The 21,197-nt window shown below is 43.0% G+C and overlaps 1 protein-coding gene and 1 pseudogene across 10 annotated transcripts in view; both read right to left on the reverse strand.

The window, feature by feature from the left end:
• The window catches only part of CEP112 (centrosomal protein 112), a 456,418-nt gene that overhangs the window by 15,957 nt on the left and 419,264 nt on the right, over positions 1-21,197 (reverse strand). The window contains exon 25 of one of the 10 annotated variants that reach the window (XM_073883234.1): positions 13,122-13,238. The exons of the other annotated variants lie outside the window; for them this stretch is intronic. Within the exon in view, the coding sequence (XP_073739335.1) occupies positions 13,170-13,238 (69 nt within the window). The 3' untranslated portion in view covers positions 13,122-13,169. Of the gene's footprint in view, positions 1-13,121; positions 13,239-21,197 lie in introns of those variants that run through there. 10 annotated transcript variants of the gene reach the window in all.
• On the reverse strand, positions 16,794-19,110 carry LOC112837548 (nuclear receptor coactivator 4 pseudogene; annotated as a pseudogene).

Consider the following 21,197-nt stretch of genomic DNA (forward strand, 5'->3'; position numbering starts at 1 on the left):
CTGGTTTGAGGGTATTTTTCAAAAGAGGCAAGCTATGACTGCTCTTTATTTTCTGCATATTTAAACACTTGACAATTATAAATAAGTTAAATCTCTCCCTCAAAGTACCAATTATCTCCTTATGTTTGAGAAGGCATGTCTTGCCAGATATGGCATTCTATACAAAACACAAAATAGGAATACAAAGGCGGTCATTGTCCCACTGGTGCACCCGGGATTTACTTAGGCAGTTCCAATTAACACTAATGAGGATTTTGTGCATGAATCCCCTTACCTCCCAACTAATGGGAACAGAGACCCCACAACCTCATAGCAGAAAATTTCAAAACACCATTGTAAACAGTCACTGACTAAATTCATGAGTTGTTCACCTTTACACAGCAGAGATAAAAGAAATTTTCATTCAATTAAAAGTTAGGGAACGTGCAGTTATCCAAAGACTCCATTCAGGCTTTCTGAATGACAACGGTCGGGATCTGGATCTGGCCAACGTTTCCGGGTGATTACTCTGCATGGCTCTGTGTGGAGTAGCAAACGGTTTTTGTCTTCGGGAAGCTTACACATTTGACATCAGACACGTAAAAAGGAGCTACATAAAAACATAATTGAAGGATAATAGGCCAAGGAAGGGAATCGGAGAGATTGATTACTTCTAAGTGGGATAATGGGAGTCTTTAAAGAGGTGATGAGATTTGACTGGGACTTTGTGGAATGAGTAGGAACTTTCTGGACGGAGGAGAGGAAGAGCTACAAGCATGCAGGTGAACGCGTGTGGCATGCTTCGGGACTGCCAAGTGGTCAGGTGAGGACGGGGGTCGTGCGGGTGGGCAGGGGACGAAGGAGACAGGTAGGGACTGCTCCTATTTTTTTTTTTTCTTCAACTGCTTATCTACACTGTTGCCTGTTTTTCAAAAATGCAGATCTGACCATCTGCCCCCGGCCCCAAGAAAGCGCTGCAGCACCTACAGACTAAGGACAGCCTTGTTGGCACGGATCACCTATGAGCCTTCTCAGCTGATCTTACTTTCGGGGATGCCTTGTGCTTCAGTGAGGACTTGCATCTTCCCCCCTGCCCCCACCCCCCAAATCCCATGCCTTTTCGTGCCTCATGCCTTTGCACATACCGTTCTGTGCTTTCTCCTTCTCCTGACCAGCTGGAGCGCTACTCACTGTTCTCACAGAGACCTCTCTGGGACACCTTTCCTTAGTCGTCCAGTCCCAATATGCCTCCAAGTCTGATGCATCTAACACTTAGGATTGTTGTGTTGGTGGTCAGCATCACCACCATCAACAGCTGACAGTTACTAAGTGATTTCTATGTGTTACGCACCACGTCGCTTTCTTCTGCATATAATGTATTTTATTTACTCTCCCTACCAATTCCATGTGGTACCTTTATGATTATTTACATATGAAGAAATAGGCCGAGAGAGGCTCCTGTCTTATCCACAGCCACAACAGCTAGTTAGCAGGTGCACCAGGACCCGTATCTAGGTCTCCCGTACCCAGAGCCTCTGTTTTACTTCATTGTCACAGGATAATTATTTATGCACTGCTTTCTCCTCTTAGACTGTGGTTCCCCTGAGGGTAGGTTCTATGTTTTATGGGAGATCAATGCTATTTAAAAAGAAAATAAGATTACTTCATTATTGAGCTGAAGTTTGAAAACATTATAAGGATTGTTTTTGCCATCATAAAGGCGTTTTTGCCAGCCTCTTATGCAGGCTGGAGTTTGCACGGAGCAGAACATACCTGACCACATACATCTCTGGGCTCTACACCGGCTCTAGGTGCTATGGAGAAATGGCCCGAGAGTAGTTCACGTTCAGTGTGAGAGAGACTGGGGTCTCTGTTTTCACAAATCAGACACACTGGTAGGAATATTAACTCGGCTTGGTTTACTGGGACCTACGCCTACCAAAAGTAAAATTTCTGTTACATTAAAGTATCTTTTAAAAACTTGGGTAAGTTGTTCCTGTCTTCAGTAAAACCAGCACAACCCCAAGAAACTGTGGGGGAGATTAGCAGTACATTAGATTGAGCAAGAAGTTTCCTCTTCTAATCTTTTTTTCATTATTATTTTCACTAGTGTGCTTTTCCAGGAATGTCTCGGCACATTCTTTATAAAACTGTTGCCCAGATCTTTTCTAAAACACATCAAACCAACAAAGGTCAAGTAAAGAGCAGGAAGATTTTGTTCTTTCAGTTGAAGACATTTCTGTAATATTAAAAATGTACTGAAATCTAGAAACATATTCTGATGATGTCTGAAAAGAATTCACGGTGGAGAAGTCAAGACACAAAGGAAAAAGCTCTCGACGGCCGTTGCTGGCTGAGGGATCCTCATCGGGACAGCTTTCTTCTTTACTTCAAGGACAGAGAAAAATCACTATTTAAAATTAGAAAAAAATTTCCTAAACATTAGGTGCTGATATTATGACTAATGTTATTCTTCAGGCTTATTGGCCCTCAAGGTAAAATATATTATAGCGAACATTTCAACTACCTCAATTTATATGTGAAAACAAACAGAAAGAGTGTCTTTTCTAATCCAGATTGAATTCTAGAGGTTTTGTTTTTGCTATTTATTTCCAAGCATTGGAGGCTGCTATCAGATCTTTCTGCGTGGCTCGAGTGCCCAGGTAGGTTGCTCAGAACTCCACAGTCACTTCATTCTCTGCTTTATCTTGTGCATATACTGAAAACCAATAGTGGCAGCAGAAAGTCTGAGATTTGGGGGAATAAGGATACTGTTTATCTTGCATTATGCTAACTTTTTTTTTTTTTTTTTACAGCCCCGAGAAAATCTTTTTGTGATTTTCTTTGAGAAAATTAATCTTGCTTCCTCCTGGCCTTAAGAAGATTTTATTTTATTTTTATTTTTTAAAGGAGATTTTAAATAGACAGGTGGGCCCAAGTCCCTGGAAAAGTGGCTTATGTGACCATTGTCATGTTCAGTGATCTTGGAAAAAGAAGGGTTGTTGACTGCAAACTTAAGTTAATATATACTTTAAATGTCCCGTAAGGCAGAGCACACATTTGATGGAACGAGCACTTTCAGAAGATCCCGCTGACATTTTTAATTTCATCTACGCAGGGAGCTCAACTGTGTTGCTGGGCCACATGCGGTAACCAGAAGAAGCCTGGGAGAGAGGCAGGTAGCCAGCGTGGCTATATAAGGATTAGGTGCAAAGTATCAAAGGGTGTCTAGTCTTGGGCACAGGGGCCTTTAAACTACTGTCTCAGGATTTCTGGGGCAACCTTTACGTCTTCATTTAAACGATTCCCTGCCAAGGGGACGCAGAGCCTGGTGGGCAGTCAGGTGGCAATCCACTAGGATCAGAGCCGCTGCCTCAAGGAAGCCTGGCTCCCAGTGTGCTCAGGACTGGACCCAGACATGTTATGGACCATGCACTCACCTCTCCGCCTCCCCTAATCAGTGCCGAGCCCCTCATCGTTCTCAGTACCAGCCTATGCTTGGTGAGGAGCACAGAGGAAGAAGCAAACCCTATCTCCAAGGAGCTTCCAATTTTGTTGGGAAACCTAATTGGCCCACAAACCTTACACATTCAGCTATGGGGAAACGGAGCATCATAGAAACTTGGGATAAGAGATCTGTGTGGCATGGGGCACTTTGAGCAGGTCAGAGGGGAGCAGGTGGGTGTCTAGGTGTACTGCCAAAGGTGACTAGCAGTTGGATGGGCAGACATTTGGTGAAAGGAAATTCCAGGTGAAGAAAAATACCCCGTGAGGGTGACTGGTATGGAAGCCAAGAGCCTGCTGAGCGGAGGCCCGCTTGCGGGGGCTGGGGGCCCAGAGACGAGCCTGGAGAGGTCATCCAGACCACAAGAGCTCTCGGAACCGGGCAGAGAAGTGTCTTCCAGCAGGAGAAAACACCACAGCAGTGGTATTTAAGGAAGATTAGTCAGAGATGAGAGGAAGGGACACCAGCTAAGAAGAGGCCATTTCCTCCAAACTCGAGGTGATTCGGATTCAAAGATGACAGCCAGAGGGTGGAGGGGGCAGACAGAACTGAAGAGGATGGAGAAATCACACGACTGGGTGATGAGACGTTATCAGGTGTGACTGACGGAGGAGGCAGAGTCCGAGGCAACAGCAAGCACAGGCTTCCTCTCAACCCTGCTGACATGGTCAGGGCTCGATGTCCTCAGGGATGGACTATCTTCACACGTTTGGCCTCTTGGTTCCTGCCGGTCTTAAGTCAGCTCGGGCTGCTCTAAGAAAATTCCACAGCCCGGGTGGCTTACACCACAGGCATCCACCTCTCCTGCTTCCGGAGGCTGGGAAGCCCAAGATCAGCGAGCCAGCATGGTCAGGATCTGGGGAGGGAGCCCTGCTGCCGACTTACAGCCAGCCACCTTCTCGCAGCTCCCTCACACAGCGGACAGTGAGCTAGACCTCTCGTGTCTTTTCTTGTGAGGGCGCTAATCCCATGCCTGACCTCACTAAACCCCTGTACAGGCTTCATCTCCAAATACCATCACACTAGGACTTTGGGTTTCAACATAAGAATTTTGGGGAGACACAAACATCCAGCCCACAATACCACTTCACTTTTTTTTTTTTTTTTTTTTTTTTTAGAGAGAGAGTGAGAGTACAAGTGGGGGTGGAGAGGCAGAAGGAGAGGGAGAGAGAATCTCAAGGAGACTCTCCGCTGAGCATGGAGCCCGATGCGGGGTTCGATCTCACCACCCTGAGATCATGACCTGAGCTGAACTCAAGAGTCAGATGCATAACAGACTGAGCCCCCCAGGCGCCCCTGTACCACACCTCTCTTTTAATGACGACCACTTCCACACTCCAGTTTTCTTCCTCACTCTGCTTGAGTCACTGGGCCTTTTCATTTGCAAGCCCAGCCCTGAGAGCTGCTGAGACAACCAGGTAAAGACAGGAGGCACATTAGTAGTAGCTGAGGCTCAGCGCCTGGAGACAACAGCGTTCTCTCACTTTTGTGGACTCAGGATCCAGTGGACACCCCCAGGGGATGGTGGTTTGTTTCATTAACCCTTTCGTTTGCATGAGCTGCCTTTCCCCTCTGCCTTCTGCTCCAGGCCGCTGCCAGGATTAGAGCTCGGGGCCAATGAAACGGAGCCCAAGGCTCCTGGGGCTGTGGAGGGGAACTTCCTCTCTTCTGCGTATTTGAGCCTGGAAACACAGGCCCAGGAAGTGCTAGCAGTTATCTTGCAACGACAAGGGGGACAACCTGCGGACAATGGAGCCAGCAATAGGGACAGAGAGCTAAAAAAACGGAGAGAGAGAACTGGCTTTTGGTCACATAATTTGAGTAATTGGATTAAGCCTCCTTTGAAGCCAATACTACTTCTCAGTTACAGGAATCAAAACATTCTTAATGTTTAAACCCGTGTGAGTTTCAACCAGCTATTTCTAATGGATTATTTGACAGGGGCCAAGATTCTCCGCCAAGCCTCTCTACTTTGCACCCGAGCACCGGACGAGCTGACCCAACCCATCAGCCAGCGACCATGACGTGAGGATGGCCACTATTTAAAAGTCACCACACCCTACTGACCGGACTGGCTGCTTGGGCACTGACCTCTGCCCCAAGCCCCGTACCACCTTCCGCACTGCCAACTACCTGGCCCCCCGCCCCCACCTCCCCTCCTCACTGCATTCTAACTCGGCTCACTCAAAGCCCCCTTACTTTCCAAATCAGTGGGGTAGTTCCCCGTGTGAGCTCTCTTGCTGACTTCAGCTAGACTTTACACACGAACATCTGATGTCTCTGGGTCCTCTGGGCCAAACTCCAGCTCTGGGTACTGCCCACCACCTGCTTTCCCCATCCAGAGGTTCTCTTTTGCTACTGCAGAAAGTCAACAACAACAACAACAACAACACACACACACAAAACAATTTTGATAGGATCAACTATACATTCATGCTACTTAACCTCAGCAGACCTTCTCCACTGGTGGCAAACCTTTTGCTGGCCTCTGTTTTACATTGTGTGGTGGCCCTTTGCCACACAGCTTCTATTTCACAAGAGACCTACATACCCAGCAGCCTACATTGCTAACAATCTGCCCATGACTGGCCTTGGTGTACTTCAGGCCCTAATGGTACCTGTGCTTGGTGAAGCTTTGGGTACCACCCGGGGAGCATCACGGAAAGTAACTATTCAAAGACAAGGGGTTTGGTTATTTGCTGTGGGTCTCAACTGATGCAGACCCTCAAAAGCAATAATTTCAGAGAGCAAAGTATGAGTCGATAAAGTAAGTAGGTAGAAGTGATTAAGGACGGGGCCGCTTTACAGCAAGGGCTGACCAATCTCCTGAAAACAGAACCAAACTGCCTCACCAGAGAAACTACTTTTGTTTTTTACTAAAAAGCACTAATAACAAGTAATGGGAGGTTCGATCGATAATTAAAGAAAAAGGACACTTCACTTCTGAGCTTTCCGAAGCGAGGCTGGCAAATTATAAGAGTCTGGCAAGACACAGTCAAGGTACTCTGGTTTCTTTGTACTCTTCTTCCCTTTATTTCAGATTTTATATGAATGAAACACGATGAGTAATCCCTTCTCTTTGGATCCTCTAGGATGTTATTTAAACACGGGCATCTGGCCTCAGGGAAATTTAATGCTAAGTCAGAGAGGAGTATTTGAGAAAGAGCTGACATCTGGTTTCGCACTACCCACCCCTGGAAGTACGCAGTGAGGGCTGAGGAAACGGGTGCACGGCTGGCTCTTGGGTCCGGGTGCTGGTGGGGCCGGTGCCTTTGGTGTAATGCGCACCACAGCGTTCCCTTTTATAAAGTGAGGGATTAGTGCCACCTTCTTTGTAGCAATGTCGTGACCTCTATAATGCTTCTTAAATTGAGGACAATGATGGACCCACCAAGCCCCAACACATGATTTAAATCTGATCTGACAGTACTTAAACCCAGAAGTCCAGAAGGCTAATGGTTGAACAAGCTTGGGAAAATGTCCAGGGAACCAAATGTAGAAGCCCAAGGAATTACGGAGAGCAATCACAACTTGAGGGCGATGGGGTAAGGGAATGAAAGGATATTTTCTGAGTTAGTATCTGTTATAGGGTTGACTTAAGCTGTGGTCCCACTCTGATGTACTAGAAAGCAAAAAAAAAAAAAAAAAAAAAAAGCCAACCAAATAAAACAAGAACAAACAAACCCCCAAAACTCTAAAATCCTATATTCTTTTCTCTTATGCCTCTATAATTTATTATATCACAGACACGCATTTTAAAAATACTCCTACTTTTGTGCAAAAACAAAAGGCCCGTTGAAAGGAGTCCAAGAGAGGCTCACACTTAGCAGTGGGAATTAGGGTGCGAATTAATTTCAGGAACAAGTGTATTTTACATTTCACACATTCAGGAAGACAAAAATGGAAACAGCTTTAAGGTCAGTTTGTATTATTTGTGTAGTGAGAGTAAACGTAACTTCTGGAACAACCACAAAGAACAAAACACACAACACCGCAGACACCGTAGAATCCGGCCCGGCCTGGTGGTTAACACGCGCAGTGTTTCCCACTACCTGGGGAGCCTTGGTGTCGCAGCTATTCCTGCCCTTCAGGGTGGAGCTCGATGCCCGGCACCCCATTCTTAGGGCAGTCACCCCATTTCAACAAAAAGAGACCTTATTGCCCCAGTGACTTGTGTTTTAGTAGTTTTCTTTTCCTAACTCTGATCCCCCACCTGGAAAATCCTCTGTTTGTGGTGGTTAAGCCCTAAAGGTTCATGTAATTCATAACCACGAGGGCAGAGAAAACTCTAAAACCAGCTGACTACATGTGGCTTTTGGGGAGCAACGTGCCTGGGATTACAGAACCAAAGTGCTCCCTGACAACAACACAAAGCTAAACCCGCTCCCCCCTGTCCTGGGGTAGAAGAAGAGGGCTTCCTTTCCCCTCACTTTGCTAAAATCGCAGGGGTTTGTCTTCTCTCAGTTCAGCTCTACTGATTCACGGAAAGAGTTCATACCACCCCTTTGGCCAAGAACAGGTTCAGAGGGGCTCTTTTTTCTTTCTCAGTTCTGTTTCAGTTGCAGCCAGCTGACCTACAGGGCAATATCAGCGTCAGGCGCACAACACAGGGCTTCAGCACGTGCACACAACAGCCGGCGCGCATCCCAGCGTGCTCCCTGCTGCCGCATCACCCGGCAGGCTCCCCCTGACTCCCAGGCCGACGCCGTGCAAAACTGGCCCTCTCTCCTCACACAGACTCTTGTCCTCCTCCCCGTTCTGTTCGGGTGCCCAGTATTGTCACACCACCTTCTCTTAGCTAAATGTCTTTTGGTAGAAGTTGTGATGGATGACCGTTTCGAGGGATGTCGACATCTCTAATTGAAAAATAAAGTCTGGTCTCTGCTACCTGAAATTGTGGGCCCATAAACTCAGTTTTCATCAAGTCAGGAGAGCAAACACTTTTGGGAAAGGGGCAGCTGACCCTTCCCCGTCTTCACTGAAATCACACCACCAGCTTGACTGCTCTGTATTAAGAGAAACTCTATTAATATTGCCTGTTACTAATGACTCATTTCTCTTTCCTCCCGAAGACGATTGAGCCCCAACTATTAGACTGACTATAAAACCGAGATTTAGCAGCAAGGAGTTTTTTTTTTCTTTATAATAGTAGACTCCGGCTTTAGACCTGAGAGTCTGATATGCCCGACTAAGGTGCATGTGTCACCACACGGATAGATACGCAGGACTTGAGTGTGACAAAGAGGTATACCTGCGACTAGAGATTTGGAAATCACTGTCATAAATGAGTGCCAGAGCCCCTGGGGGCAGATGAGATCACTGGGGAAGACAGAATATATAGCTAGGAGAAGTCAGAAAGCACAACCAGAAGGTAGAGGTTACCTACAAAAAGGGCAACTGTCCAAGACCAGAAGTCAGTAGAAGAGATTGAGAGGGAGGTCTAAAAAGGAGCAGAAAAATCAGATTATGCTGGGTCAGCAGGGCAATACAGGTTAACTTCAAGAATCTCCTCCGCGAGGCCATGAGCTCCTTCTGGGAAAGCTCCTCCCACTCATCCTACACTCCAGGCTGATGGCGCCTGGCCCATAGTAGGTGTTCAACGAACATTTGCTAAATGAATAGGGGCCATCTCCTGTTAAAAATAGCTTGTTTCTCCCATCAGTGAGGCATCTCTTCTTTGAGGTTTACTGATGCTTAGAGGAGGGTCTAAAACTCTTGTGTTCTGTCATTTTAAAAATATGCTCTAATTATACCCTAATATAGTGGCATAGGTACCATAGCGAGATTTCCCTAACAAGCAGGTCAACTCACTGTTTGGGTTCTGTTGCTGTGCATTGTTATAACTCAGTTGGAATTTTTAAAACTCATAATTTAAATTCTCAGGAAACTTTCTGTTTGCTGGCAACATCTCTGTACACACAAATGTGAACACTTTTATCATTATTCGTCACCTGTTTAAAAACCAAATACCAAAAAGTGCCAACTTTGTAATACATCATGCATACTTCAGGCTTCCACCTAATCTTGCCTTTCCCCAGACTTAGCTGCTCCTAAATGTCACAGCTCACAAAGGAGTGGAACGGGCAGCAATTAACCAACATAATTTTTACATATGCAAGCTTCACTAAAAAGGCCAATATAGACATAAGCAAGAATTTAGCAGTTTTAAGGATCAATGAAAACTAAGTAGACACTACTTCAGAATCATTAATCAGATAGTCAGCCAATTCAGTCCAAAAACGTATGGGATGTGTTATTTGTATATTCACAGATCAAGCAGTTGAATACCAACTCTGTGCCAAGCACTGTGGGGTTGCTGTGGTTGAGAGGCAGGTACCCAGATTAAGCCCAATGTGAATGACTGGGAATTAACTCATGTTACTGTCCTTGAAAGAATAACTTACTATTATAAAGAAATAAAGAAAATATTAGATAAAATATATTAACATATAGAAAGCTATGTCTACTACTGTTTCTAAAGGGAAACGCATTTCTCAGATGTCCTTTGAGGTTGTTTGGCTGCATGGGGAGGAGTAAAACAAATAGTATGCAGCTGGTTGAGAAGAGAAATACTGTAAGCAGGTGGCAAAAAGGAAAACAGTAGTTAGTGGGCAGGAATCTGAAGGTCAGACCACAGGGTGGCTTCATAGAAACCTCCCCCTGACTGTGGTGTAAGGGATCCAGAAGGGGGAGTTGGGAGGGAGCGGGGGCGGGATTCTCCGCCTTGGAGAAGAGGGTCTTGCACGGTGTGTAAGAGACCCCATTGGTATAATACGAGTGGGCTGAGAAGTCACTGGTTGCGGATGGCAGCACAAGTCAGAGGTAGTGGTGCTTCTATCCTGTGTGTGCAGGAGGACTCTGAGGCCTTCTGTGTGTCTAAGTGCTGCAAGTTCCCTATACCAACCGGAGATAAACTCTGTCTTCTCTGTGCTGAAAGCTGACTATGAAGCAGATGTATCTATTACATGCACACACACACACGAGCTAAGTATATGTGTGTATATAAACACACACGTGTGTGTGCGTGTATTCCTACTCTAATATATACTTGGCCCTTAAAGGAGTCTTAGCCTGGTGGGAAGGACCAAACATGGACATAAGTAATTATAACGAAGGTGACATGTCTCAACCCCACAAAGAGTAACCATCAGAAACCCTCAGGGACCCCTGGGTGGCTCAGCTGGTTAAGCGTCTGCCTTCGGCTCAGGTCATGATCCCGGGGTCCTGGGATCGAGTCCCACATCGGGCTCCCTGCTCAGCGGGGAGCTTGCTTCTCCCTCTCCCTCTGCTGCTCTCCTTGCTTGTGCTTGCTCAGTCAAATTAAAAAATAAATAAATAAATAAATAAAACCTCAAAAAAACAAACAAACAAACAAACAAACCTCTCAGAAACCAAAACACTTGCGTGAGACCTAAGAAGCATTCTTGTTAAAAACAAGTAAAACAGAGGGACGCATTCTGTCATTGCTGCTCGTCAACACTGAACTAGAGGCCTCCCCTGGGCAATAACAAAATCGAATACAGATGAAAGATGGAAAGGAAGACACAAAATTATCTGTTAAGGAACGACATAATTGTCTACTTAGATAAATTTAAGAAATCAACTGAAAATTCAATAGAATTAAGGTTGAGAATAGTTCTGGTTGGCTGGATATAGACAAACAAAACATATGAACGATTTCCTCAACATGAGTCATGACTTTTTAGAGACTATATGGGGAAAACCCACGAAGGGGGAAAAATGCCATAATATACCTGGGAATAAATTTAATAAGAAATGCACAACATCCATAAAAAGATAAATTTCAATTGTACTGAAAGACACAAAAAACATAATGAAATGCAAAGAGATGCCAAGTTCCTGAATAGGTGAGCACAATATTGCAAAGACGTTCATTCTTCCCAGACTAACTCATAACCTCAGTGCAGTTCCAACCAGTCACAGAGACTTTACAAAAGGGAAGTTGGCAAGATTATTCTAAGGTTCACATGAAAGTGTAAATGCTTAAGAATGACTCAGGCAATTCTAAAAAGAGATCGTGAGGGGAACCTTTCCCTAAAGGTAATAGGTACTACATACTGGTACATTTCTAAAGATGCTACTTGTAATAACTGATGATCTTCACATCAATTTTACAAGGTAGGCATAATTATTAACCCATTTTCAAGATAGGGGAACTGAGACAAAAAGAGTATAGTAAATTGCTTGAAGTCCCAGGGCAAGTAAGTGGAGGTGGCAGGGCTGGGTTTTGAACCCAGGCATCGTGGCTCCAGAGTTCATGCTCTTAAGCACCATAAAAATGAGGGAAATGGCACAGGAAATGGATGAATTGGCACAGGAAATGAATAAGAAAGAATACAAAGCCCCAAAGAGATTCATGCATATATGGAATATTTGATTCTTGACAAAGGTAGCATTTCAAATAAATGGGGAGGAATATCTCAGTCAATAAATGTTATCAATAACTGGCTAGCTATTTGGGAATAAATTATAAAAAATAGGGTAAGATCCCTGCATTAGCTTTCTACTGTTGCTCTAACAAGTTACCATAAATTTCGCAGCTTGAAACAATGCCAATTCATTATCTCACAGTTCTATAGGTCGTAAGTCTAAAGAGGCCCAGCTGATTCCTCTGCTCTGGTATCACAGGGCCAAAAACATGGTGTTGGCTTAGCCTAGACTCTCATTTGGAGGCTCTGGGGGAGCATTTGTTTCTGAGTTCATTCAGGTTTGGGGCACAATTCAGTTTCTTGCAGCTGTAAGGGCTGATGTCCCCATTGCCTTGCTGGCAGTCAGCTGGAGCCTCTCTCAGGCCCTGAAGGCCACCTTATATTGCCCCCTCCAATTTTAATCAGCACCAGTGAACTGGATCCTTCTCACACTTCAAATCTCTCTGCCCTCCCCTTCTGTCACATCTCTTCTGCCTCCAGCCAGAGAAAGTCCTCTGCCCTTAAGTGGTCATGGGTTTAGATTAGGCCTACTCCTTATTTTGAAGTCAGTGATTAGTAACTTTATCTACATTTACAAAGAGAATATATTTTATTTTATTTATTTTTTTATGATTTTATTTATTTTTACTTGACACAGAGAGAGAGATAGTGAGAGAGAGAGCACAAGCAAGGGGAGCAGCAGGCAGAGGCAGAGGGAGCAGCAGGCTCCCCGCTGAGCAAGGAGCCCAATGTGGGGCTCGATCCCAGAACCCTGGGATCATGACCTGAGCCGAAGGCAGCTGCTCAACCGACTGAGCCACCCAGGTGCCCCAAGAGAATATATTTTATAATCTTAGGGTAGGGAAGACCTTCCCAGGCAAACTTAGAAACCATAAAGAAAAAATGAAAAATAATGTTCTCAAAAAATTAAAATATTGAATATAAAATCAAAGGAGAAGAAACTGGAAGCATTTGCAATTTATTTATCACACCACTAAGATACAGAATAAGTAAGAAAATTAATTTCTATAGGTCAAATTAGAAAAACAAATCGATAGAACAAATTAGCAATGAATGTGATCAAGCAACTCACAGAAATGCAAATACTGGATTTCCACTTAAATAATTCTCTCCAAGTCTGTTTCAAAGTATTAGGGAACTTGGGGTGCCTGGGTGGCTCAGTTGTTGGGCGTCTGCCTTCGGCTCAGGTCATGATCCCAGGGTCCTGGGATCGAGCTCCGCATCAGGCTCTCTGCTCAGCAGGAAGCCTGCTTCTCCCTCTCCCACTCCCCCTGCTTGTGTTCCCTCTCTTGCTGTCTCGCTCTCTGTCAAATAAATAAATAAAAAATCTTTAAAACAAACAAACAAACAAACAAACAAACAAACAAACAAACAAAACCCCCGAGGTATTATGGAACTAACAAGGCAGGGAAGAAGCATAGGACCAAGATCCTGAAAATGATAGATATTAAGAGAGCTTGTAAGTCTTGGGAATATTTTTATGTAGTGGCCTTTGCCAACTCTAGAGTGGTTGGTAAGAGGCTGAGAAGCTGAACAGATCTTTTAACAGCCTCACAAAAAAAAGCCATGGAGACACAGGCTGCAGTCCAGGTGTCACTAAACAGGAGCACCTGGCAAAATCCCATGCTTTGGGTGGACTTCACACCCTATGAGAAGGAGTGAATTGGAAATAGACCAGCCCTCTCTAAAACTAGCTTCAAATAATCTCAATTCCTGAAAATGGATTAAGGTTATTCAGGATAGCAAGTGCCACTACCTGCCCACCTAGAAGCAAATGTAAATTCTCTCTGGAGGAAATTATCATCATTCTAGGTAGGCTTCAAATATTTCTATGAAGTTCTATATAAAATATCTGGCATTCAATCAAAAATAGCCAGGCTCACAAGAAAACAAGACAATATGACCAAAAGCCAAGAGAAACAAAGACAATAAAATAAGATCCATGTGAATTCCACATAATGATGATCAGACTTAGACTTTAAAAGAACTGAGATAAATATGTTCAACAAAATAAGAAAAACAGCTGTGAACTTCAGCACAGGACAGGAAACTAAAAAGAAACTAAGTAGAAATTCTAGCTCTGGAAAATATAATAACCCAAATTAAGAATGGGTTTAACAGCAGATTAACCACAGTTAAGGAAAGGAACTAGAAACTGGATTTAAAAAATATCCAGAATAAATACAGAGCACAGGGAACAAAGTTAGAAGGTCTAACATACATATAATTATAGTCCCAAAAAGAGAAGAGAGAGTCAGGCAGACATTAAAACAGAAAATCTGATACTATAACCACTAAGGAAAGTATATACATGATTAATTGAAAATCTTCCAACAAAGAAAACTCTAAGTCCCAATAGCTTCATCTACCATTTTAAGGATGAAATAATATCAGTATTAGACAAACTCCTCCAGGAAACAGATAGAGAACACTCCAATTTGTTTTATGAGGACAGCAAACTTTGATACCAAAATCTAGTAAGAACATTATAGTAAAAGAAAAGTATAGGCTAATCTCACTCATAAACACAGATGTAAAAATCCTAAACAAAATACTGGCAAACCAAAATCCAGCAACAGATAAAAAGGGATAAGTCCTCATAATCAAAAAGGGCTTATTCCAGAAACTCAACACTGATGATTCAATGTTAGAAAACTAATCTATGAAGTTCATAGTATTAGCAGAATGAAGGGCAAAATTCATATGACTGTCTCAAAGGATGGACAAAAGGGCCTTTAAGGAACATCCATTTATAATTTAAAAGTGAAAAAAAATCTTTATAAGAATAGAAAGAAACTTCCTTAATATGATAAAGGGAAACTACACAAAAGTCAACTTAATTTCTATATACCAGGAACCAATGGTGAGAAAATAAAATTTTAAAAGTAATACCATTTCAAAAAGCATCATAATATGTAAAATAAATAGGAATAAATTTAACATAAGATGTGTAAGATATCTTTACATAAAATAATAAAAGAATTAAAGAATGCTTAAATAAAGCAGAGGGATATACTATGTTCATGGACTGGGAGACATTAGAAATTGACAAGTTGAGTCTAAAATTTATATAGAAATGCAAAAGGCTATAATGTAAGCTTCATAAAAGCAAGGATTTTTCTTTGCTCATTGATGTCTATCAAGGCGAATTAAGGACCTGATACATAGTAGTTGCTCAGGAAATATTTGTTAAATTGAATTGAAATGTTGAATGCATCACTTAGGAGTTTAGAGAGTTCACCCTGAGCTGTGGCATGTTCTAATTTACCATCTTATTTACCTTCCTCTGTTTACCAACTCAAACAAAACCTCAAACTCTTCTGAGCCAAATGAAGCATTTGGAATCATTTGGTCTAGGTTTCCAATTTTTTCCCATTCTTTCTGCATGGGCATTCCTTCAAATAAAATCTTAAAGTGGAAGGGTAGAAAAGTGAGATAAATTGCTGCTCTGGTTCTATAGTGGGGGCCAGGCCTGATGTGCCAGCTGTCAGATCCTTTCTGCTGCTGCTGAAAGAACCAAGCTTGACGTAAGCCTGACATCTGGGCCCTTTCTTCTCCACCATGCCTTGCTACCTACCTGAGCCAGGAAGAACCCCCCACATAAGTCTGTCATTGCTAAAACAGTGCAAATCCTCCCATACTTCTTCTTCTTCTTTTTTTTTTTTTTTTTTTTTTTGGCTGTTAATGCTTTTAATAGAGTGGGTACAAAATGCATCAGTGCAGAAGAATGTTTTACATACTCATTAGCATGGTGGTGAGTGTAAAATTAGGAATACATCCTTAAACCTCAAAAACTATCAAGTTTTTACCTGCCACCTTTGTTAAAGTTCTAAGTGGTATTGGGGGGCGGGGCCAAAAAAATAAGAGGCTCTTTTCAGCTGTGGTCAAGTAGTCTAATGAAACTGTCTGGCAAGGACCGTGGGATTGTGAAGTTTCCCCAAAAGGGTTTTTAGATGACCATATCACAAATTTGACAAGTATGAACAATAACATATAGGCAAACTGAGTGGCTTAATTGCTTAAAAGCCTAGAAAGCAGCTATGGTATCTTACCTTAGAGAATTTAAAAACATTATAAATCGCATTTCCTACAGAGAAACCTTTTAAAGCATGGATGTGACTTTTAAGGATACTGAGAAAACATCAAGTTTTCATAAAGCTTCAGTAAACACCCCAAGGCACAAGTGTTCAAAACGGCCTGTTCACTAAAACGTCACTGCATTCTACTTTCAGAGGTATAGGTATGCTACGCTTGCAGTGAGAGGACATTTACTTTATCCTAGTTAAAAGCACCGGGTGTCAAGCTCAGCTTCCCTTTACACAGGATGAGCCAGTAACCCTTAAGATAGCAAATAGTTCGAGTACTACGTTTCCAACATGTCTTGCCTTTTGCTCTCTGATTGATTAGTCAGCACTAGGGCTCTTTGACCTGTAGTTCAGAATATTTTGAAAGCAGCTAGGACTACCTTGAATATAGTCTTGAAGCAATTTGGAGTTCTTCTGAAAGCTCACTCGATACTTTAATAATAACATTTAGAAAAGGGAAAAAGACAAAATTTGCAGTAGCTGAATCTCTTTCAAAAGAAGAAAAATAATGTAGAATCTGACATGTAGGTTAAAATGTTTTGTAATTAATGTCCAAAATTGCCAAGATTGTTAATACACATTTTGGTAAGGAAAAAAATATATTGGCAAAGTTAAGTACTTGTGTGAAATATACTATATATTAAACAGAAGAATCATTCCCACCACCAGTGGAAGAAAACCCACAGCAAGGGAAGCATCTAAAGGAGGACAATCAAAAGGTTAGGGAAGCTCACTAGCTTTCGAATACATCAACACACCTTGATTATAGAACTATTTCATTTTTAAAACTACAGTGTTTTAATGTACTTCTAGTAATAATCCAATCTAAGGAGCTGTAGAGGCTTATGAAAAAGACCTGTCCACCAAGATGCTGTGTTTCTAGTGTAGGGCTGAGTTAATACTTCTGTAAGAAGGAACTGATCACCCTCAGCATCAACAAACAGCCTTTTTCTTTTACACTGTAACTCATAATTTGATGACTTATTTCTCTTCACTAGCTCAAAATTAGGTAGGAAAAGGAACTAAGCTGACTGGTCAGACCCAGAAACACAATGATTTGGCAAGCCGCACAGTCACTTGGCCCATGGATGTGTGGTAATTTGCAGTAAAGTTGCTTGACTCGTGTTCCATTCCTTCACATCTGTAGAGGCATTCGATACAACCACTTTTCTTTGTCAACTTGAAGCTGCATACAGGCAAAGAGGTCACAAACTGCTGGGAGGCCGTAATGGTCTTGGGAAAAGTTACGTTCCTCCTGTAGGGGTGAGTTCAGTAATACTTCCTTGGCCTTCTTTCGAAGTAGCCACTTGTCCTCTCCTGAGGATAAATGGCTGAGGTTTCCCATTTTCTTTCCTGGCAAGATCCAGTCAGCTGTGTTAAAGGGACACCAGGAAGTGGCCGCGGGGTTCATAAGCTTTTGCTTGCCAGCTCTGTCTTCAGCACTTGGCACTTCTTTGAGACAACCTTCTTTGTATGAGGGTGTGATGAGCCACTCTGACAAAGGACTGTTCCTTATGACTTGGAAGGAATCTGCAATTCTAGAGGGAGCCACTGCCTTTGACGTCTTAGCTTGTTGCATTGCCTCTTTTCTGGAAGGAAAGAGCCACACACTCAGGAAATCTATACACTTCTCCGGCTCAGGATTTGGTTCTACAGGCATACCATTTTTGTCTTTTCCTTCTTTCTTCAGAAGCTATTTACACAGAGCTTCCTTCTCACAGTGCTCATCACACACACACTCTGCAAAACTTGTACAGGGCTCATTGGCTTTGCACACTTCCTCTACTTTATATGGGTCCTGAGGGTTCTGAACAAGCCAATCCTCAGTCATCAGGCTGGGAGTGGACAAGGGTTTCTTGGCCTCTACGTGGTCATTCAGGCACTTCAGATTGCCCAGGTTTTCAATCTCCACACCCTTGGGCTGGTTGCCCCAACAATTGGTACAGGAATCAGGCTTGACAAGCCAATCATTCACACTACAGGGCTCCTGGAACACCTGCAAGAGGAGCTCCCACTTCTCACTGGTTTCACAGCTACCCTTCCCAGGCTCCTCCAGCTTCTGGGATTCCTGAGCAGTCATCAGCCAATCAGAAAGGTCCATCTCATCTTGATCAAAAAGGTCCAGGTCTCCAGCCTTTTCAATTTCAACAGCATAAGAACTGGTAGAAGAATGGCTGTTACACTTTTGGTAAGTTGGTTTTTCAGGAACCTCTTGTTGCTGACTCTTGTAGAGCCAGTTTTCTAAGCCCTTTAGGTTGCCCCAGACATTACTGAAGAAACTGCAGGCTCTGGCAGAAGTCTGACTATTCTCCAAGGTCGGCTTTTGGGTGAGCCAGTCCTGGAGGTTGGTGCTGGGATGTAAGGAGCCTGACGACCACTGGCAGGTTTGCTTCCAAGGAGCCATTCGCTGAGAGAGACAGCTGTGGTGCTGGATGCTGACTTCTGTTCTGGCAATGGGACATAACCTCTTTTCTCCAGGAAAGGCCCAATATTTGATGAATTAGCATGAGCAATCAGGTGCTCAGGAATTTGGATGGTCTTGAGGGAGCCAAACCTGGTGATGGCCTGGCGCAGAGCAGTTGTGTCTGCTTCAAAGAGTAGGACAGTCGAATCTTCGGGTTTGAGGGTCAAATTGCCCAGTCTCTCCAGGCACACAGAGACTTGATTGCTAGATCTTTGTTTTGGGTGCACTCCAGTTGATGAATAAGACACCTGAACTGGCCCAGTAACCAGTAGAGCTGTTGGTTCTGCTGCTGAAGTGTCTCCTCTTTAAGCTGATAGATGAGATCTACCTGCTCATACAGCCATACCTCACGGCTTCGAAGGCATTCCAAGTGATGGCTTATGCAGCTGTGAATCTGGGCTTTGACCTCTTGCAAGTTATCTTTAATTTGCTGTTCAGCTCAGAGAACTCCACCAATAGCAAGCTCCAAGTCCCTCCGTGCATCACAACACCTCAAAAGGGGTTCTCTAGTACTGGCGCAGCCATTCTGGTCCTGTGAGGTACTCATTCTGCTCACTGTTCCAGCTCGAAGCGCCGTGCCCGGCGATCGGAGTGGAAGCTTCCTCGGAGACAGACCGGCCCGGTCAGGTAAAGGGCCGAAAGGAAGAGTTCTCCTCCTCCCTTACTTCTTAATTAAAATTAGAAAATCTCCTGTCAGAGGGCTTTCTACTCCTACTTCTTGCCTCTTCTCAATAATCCTGAGTGTAAATCTCACATACAAAACCAAAAATGGATCTTTAAATGATGTTTTCCTTTATTATAATAACAGAAGCTCCTAGAGGACAAGATTTCCATGTCAACTCTCTACGCTGAGTGCTGAGAAGGTATTAGATTGTCTGCTTCAAAACAGGTGTCATATTTCATTCAATTTTAATCATGCCAATGATGCTCTATTCTTCACTAGTTCTAATTTCTCTGTGATTCAAGAAGTCATTCTTTGCACTTGAACATTTTATGACAATATTTTCTTCAATTGGAACTGTCCTCGAGTTCTGTATAGAAATCCAAAAGGTTACGTATGTTCAAAGGGCCTTTTAAATTTCTCAATTTTCCTTTGTATAAAAATATCACCTTTCTTTCCTTATTTCTAGTTTAAACAGATACACATCTGAGGCCTCGAAAATACCTGGGCCCTGTCATTTGTTTGACAATAAACAATTTCCATCGCTTCTACCTCCAAATAGCCTCTTTCAACTGGAAGGAGATCTTTTCCGGCTGGATGAGAGCAGAAGAGGAATTGTAAGTAAATGTTAGCTCAGAATACATGATGACTTCTGAGTATGACAGGCACAGTAAGTAGTCATCAAACGTTTCTCCCTGTCACCGTGCTGACGCCCTCCCATCCTCTTTTACCATCTCTGTGTTTCTCTCTTCTTGAACTTCCTCTTTCCAGCCATTCACTCAATTCCATGAAGCCAGTGCTCAGCAGCTGCCAGAAAAGTAAGCCTTGACAGGACACTGCTCAGGGATATATTCTCCTTTCTCTCTTCCTGGGAGACTGTATTCTATTACGCGGGTTAATGCTCGTGATCATTCTTCTTGACCACCAGTGTAAAAAGGTGGCATAGAGGAAAACTTGGTTTTAAGCTTTTATTCTTGGGTTTTAAGTGCCTCCATAATTTACTGATTTGCAGTAAATCATTTTTGGAATAAAAAAACAATTAAAAAAACCCACTAAAATTCCAGCCAAAACTACCTTAAAGATAAAATTAAACCACAAGAAGGAAGAATGTATTATCACATTACTTCATTACAGGAGTGCAAGATGAGACCCAGCCCCAGGCAGACACAGGCAGGCTTTGAAGCTGGCAGCCCCAGGTCAGAGCCTTTGTGGCCCTCACCCCCTGTCCCCATCGCCCCCCAGTGTTCGCTGCATGGACAAAGAGCCACTTCGACAATGTAGAAAATGCTTTATGGAAAAACACCTGCAATGATGCAGTGGATGCTTTACTGACGCTTGGATTTGATATGTCAGCAAAGCACAGGATTAAAAACATGCCTCCTCTCTCCTCCCCCCAGCACAATCAGCCTGGTGAAGTTAAAAACAAAGGGAATCTCAAGAAAGCCATGATGAAATACAGAGCACATTCATCCCAGAAGAGCTGCTTTGAGTTCTCCTTTAACAACAGCATTGTGATCATTGTGCATAGTTTGTAGTCGAGGTTTTGTGTATAAGTGTTGAGTTGCTTTGCCCCTAAAATCTAGAATTCTACCACAACTGATTTATAAGGAAAATTTTGATGAGATGTATATTTTAACAAAAATACTCATGTCCCTGACACTGTGCTTCAAGTGTTTTTCAGAAAACAGCGGCAAGTATTCAAATAAACTCTCATTGAGAATAAGATGTGGCCAAAATTAAATGTGGTTCCATCCCTCATAACAACACAAATTTTAGAATGATGCATCATACCAGCTGTCTGGGAACAAATGTATTTTGTTGGCATGGGAACAAAAGAATTAGTCTGAATTTTGTAAATAAACTGTGGTTATTAAAATTACTCGAAACAAGCCAGAATAATAACCATTAAACATGAAAAGTCAATAAAAGTCTTTGAATTTTATTTCTGTTGCAATTATTATTCCTGTTTTCATAATGTGCTTTGGGATAAAACATAGTTTTGAGCTGTTAGTACTTTTAAATAGATTTCACTGCAGATGAGTTAGCCAACAGC

Source organism: Callorhinus ursinus, unplaced genomic scaffold (assembly GCF_003265705.2).
Source record: "Callorhinus ursinus isolate GAN/ISIS: 27379988/994484 unplaced genomic scaffold, GSC_fseal_2.0 scaffold50, whole genome shotgun sequence".
Classification (NCBI taxonomy): domain Eukaryota; kingdom Metazoa; phylum Chordata; class Mammalia; order Carnivora; family Otariidae; genus Callorhinus; species Callorhinus ursinus.